This window comes from Volvox carteri, assembly GCF_000143455.1.
Source record: "Volvox carteri f. nagariensis unplaced genomic scaffold VOLCAscaffold_1, whole genome shotgun sequence".
Taxonomy (NCBI): Eukaryota; Viridiplantae; Chlorophyta; class Chlorophyceae; order Chlamydomonadales; family Volvocaceae; genus Volvox; species Volvox carteri.
Window position 1 is genome coordinate 4,184,572 of NW_003307545.1, and position 3,452 is coordinate 4,188,023.

The 3,452-nt window shown below is 59.7% G+C and overlaps 1 protein-coding gene across 1 annotated transcript in view; it reads right to left on the reverse strand.

Moving 5' to 3' along the window:
* The window catches only part of VOLCADRAFT_86295 (uncharacterized protein), a gene marked incomplete at both ends in the record, with an annotated part of 2,868 nt that extends 1,290 nt beyond the window's left edge, over positions 1-1,578 (reverse strand). Inside the window, 3 exons of the mRNA XM_002946185.1 lie at positions 358-453; positions 936-1,364; positions 1,444-1,578. Coding sequence (XP_002946231.1) covers positions 358-453; positions 936-1,364; positions 1,444-1,578 — 660 coding nt within the window. The remainder of the gene's footprint in view (positions 1-357; positions 454-935; positions 1,365-1,443) is intronic.
* Between the last annotated feature and the right edge of the window lie 1,874 nt (positions 1,579-3,452).

Here is a 3,452-nt window from a genome sequence, read left to right on the forward strand (position 1 = left end):
GCCGCGAAATGGAGACACACGAACCCATTCAGCGCCAAAAGAAGTACTCGAACTTAGTCCAGAACCAGCGGTGTTGGAACCGGCGGTACCATCGGATATCAAACAAAGCAAAACCGCTCCGAAATCAGGGGAATTCCAATCGCTGGTGACACAACACGATGAAAAAACCAACTACCTGCACGGTGCCTTCCGAGCGCACACCTTCGCACAACAAATTCCTTCCTATTTGCTCGTCGTAACTGCGTGTCCGCTCCCCTGCACAATATGCAATTAAGGCGCTACCTCATTGGAGGTCCCATTGCCCCTACAAGATATTATGAGCCCCCAGGGGGGGCATGAAATGCTAGGAAAGCGCACCTCGGGGGCACACGACCCCGCAATTGCACCACCACACTGACCGACCGAGTGCCATGCGAAAGCGCCCACACTACGACTGCACCCGCACTGCCAGACCTGCCAGGAAGGGGGGGAGATAGGTGCTCGACCCTCCCTCATCCGGCACAAACAGCTCCGTATTCGAAGGCAGGAACACAAGGTCAACCGCCAACTCCATAAACTGTTGCCACCAAGGTTGGGCCGTCCAGTACGGCACGACTAGGAAAGACACCCTAGCACTGCTTGAGTGCACGTGTTTTCCACACTAATTAAGACAACACGCTGCTGAAAGAACGGAAGAAAGGACTCTAATGCAGGATGGACAGCGTGCAACTCCTTCCAACTGACGTGCTCATAGAGCTCTGGTGCCGACCAATAACCGCGCGCCACACGATCATGCAGGACCGCGCCCCACGAATGGCGCGATGCATCAACTGAAAGCTCAACTGCAGCAGGACCCTGGTGAATAGCCACGAGCATTGGTGGGTAGGGATGTCCGCCCACCACCCAAAGTCACGTAACGACCCACGGGGCAAGCACACTCGACCAGGATAACCAACCGGTTGCTTCACATCATCGTAACAATTGCGGAGAAATAAGAGAGCTGGAGTAAGGGCCAATTTGATGCTCTGTGCAAAACTACAAAACTTAGCCAGCTCGCACTTCTGCACCAGACGCTGATTTTTCTTTGCCGTGATCCGCAACCCGATCGCCAGCCACCACAATTTTGCGAGCTTTTGCTTAGTCACCTCAAACACACCAGCTGCCGTATTGACAGTAATGCCTAAGTGATACACTGACTGCGACGGCTCCCACTGGCACTTGGTGGGATGACATGACAAACCCAAAAACTCGATCATCTCACGCACCCAGCGTGCGCAAAAACGTGCTTGCTCCTCGGAAGTAAACATGATTAGGAAATCATCCAAATACGGTAGTACTCGCGCACCCGGACGTGAAGGACGCCCTGTCTGGGAAACGGGAAAAAACTGGTGGGGCGAGAGCAAGGGGCGAGGGACACTTGTGACCCTTGCCCGCCGCAGCCAAAGAATCCCGCCAAATACGCACCACATTGTGCATGTACTGCTGAAGCGACGGTGTCTCTCTGGGACCTAGCAGACACGGCCAAGAGTAATTGGCCGTTACACGTAGTCTGGAGGTCCGCGACCTGCCACCGATAGCCCCTTGCTTGGGCGTAAACATATTGAGTCTGAGGTGCTGTTTCCGACACAGCAGCGGCTTTAAGGTAGCCTGTCCTGACGGGCGGCCTGTCAGTATTCTAGCACCTTGACAGCCGCCAGTCATAACAGCCTGACGTGGGGCCTTTCGCAGGCCACGGGGCGACACGGCACACCCCCTTCACACGAACATGCCCCCTCGAGTCGCACCAGGGGCCTGACTGCAAACTGCTAGTACTGACGAGCTCGCTCGGCCACCAAGTCCGCGGTCCAGGCCGGCTGCTCAACGCTCAGCAGACACAATCGCAGCTTGCCAGCCTTCTGCCTGTTGGCTTTGCGGTCTGGTACCACAGTCCAAACACACACGGAAAACAGCACGGCACAGCACCTTATGCCCTGCCTACGGCGCCCTTCAGGCACTAGCCTGCCCATTCGGGCGCCTGCCCACGCGGCCTTGGTGCCCCCCTACCTCGACACACTTCTTTTAAGCCCTCAGCATTTTTCCACTCCCCCCTCGCATGGTGCTCTGTCGATCTAAGTGACGCCCAGCACCGTGCGGCAGTGCACGAACTTGATTTCACCCAGTGCCTTGGTGAGAATGTCAGCCACCGTGTTGGTGGTGGTACAATAGCTGAGCTTAACCTCACCGCGCACGGCCGTTTCACGCATGATGTGGTGGTGCACATCGATATGCTTGGAGCGCACCAACGTGATGGGGTTGTTGCCGAGGCTGAGCACGCCTTGTGAATCCAGCTGGATGTTGATGGCGCCGGGTGACAGGTCCAGGTCGCCCGCCAGCTTGCACAGCCACATAGTGCCTCGTGCACTGCTGCTGCGGCGGCCTGGTACTCGGCCTCGAGGCAGCCAAGGTGCGCTGCAACTGGCTGCTCCAGCTGACCGCTGCACTGCCGAGCAAGAATGTGTAGCCCGTGGTGGACCGGCGGGTGGCTGGGTCGCCGGCCCAGTCCGCATCACTGTACCCGCCGAAGTTGCTGGTGTCGCTGCAGCTGTCGCCACGGTACCGCAGCCCGAGTGTGTGGGTGCCGGATAGGTAGCGCATCATGCCCAGCACGAGCCCCATGTGGGCCTTGGTGGGGACGGGCATGTGTCACACGAGCATGCTCAGAGTGTGTGTAATGTCCGGGCGTGTGCTGGTGGCAAGGTATTTCAGCTCGCCCACCACCACACCGTAGCCGCTGCCATCAATCACTGTCGGCTGGGCGTCGCTGGCTGGCAGAGCACACATGCCCTGAGGCAGCAGGGTGGCGCGCGGCTTGGCATTCTCCAGGCTGTGGTGCTGCAGCAGCTGCTCCACATAGCGCTGCTGCGTGAGCACGATGCAGCGGTTGCGGCCATCCTGGACGATCTTCATGCCGAGGTAGTAGTGCGCCTCGCCAAGGTCACGTACTGTGAAGCAACCGGCGATGGCTGCCTTGGTGGCCGCGACCACTTGCAGGTTGTCCGCCGTCACCAGCATGTCGTTGGCAGTGTGCTCTGCACTGTTGCCTCCGCCGCCGCCACTGCCATCGGGCACGTTAGACTTCGCGCTGTCAGCGCTACCACCTGAGCAGCGGTGGACTTCCCGACTCTCTGCCGCCGCCGCTGCTGCTGCTGTCGGGGGGGGCCGTCACTGACCGGGGCCAGCGGGAGTGTGCAGGGACTGCCGTTGACTGCGGGTGTTGGGGTGGAGGGGTGGTGGTGGGGTCACTGGAGGTGGGGCGCCTGCTGGGGTCGGCAGCTTGGTGGGCGGTGTAGAGCCGCCGATGGGGTCGCTGCCGCCGGGGCAGGCGGGGCTAGTGCCGAAGGGGGTGCCCGCCCGTTGTGAACCGGGTTGTGGCGGTCGTCATTGAAGGTGACGTCGCTGCTCACGGTCACCTTGCCCTCAATGAGGATGCTGTG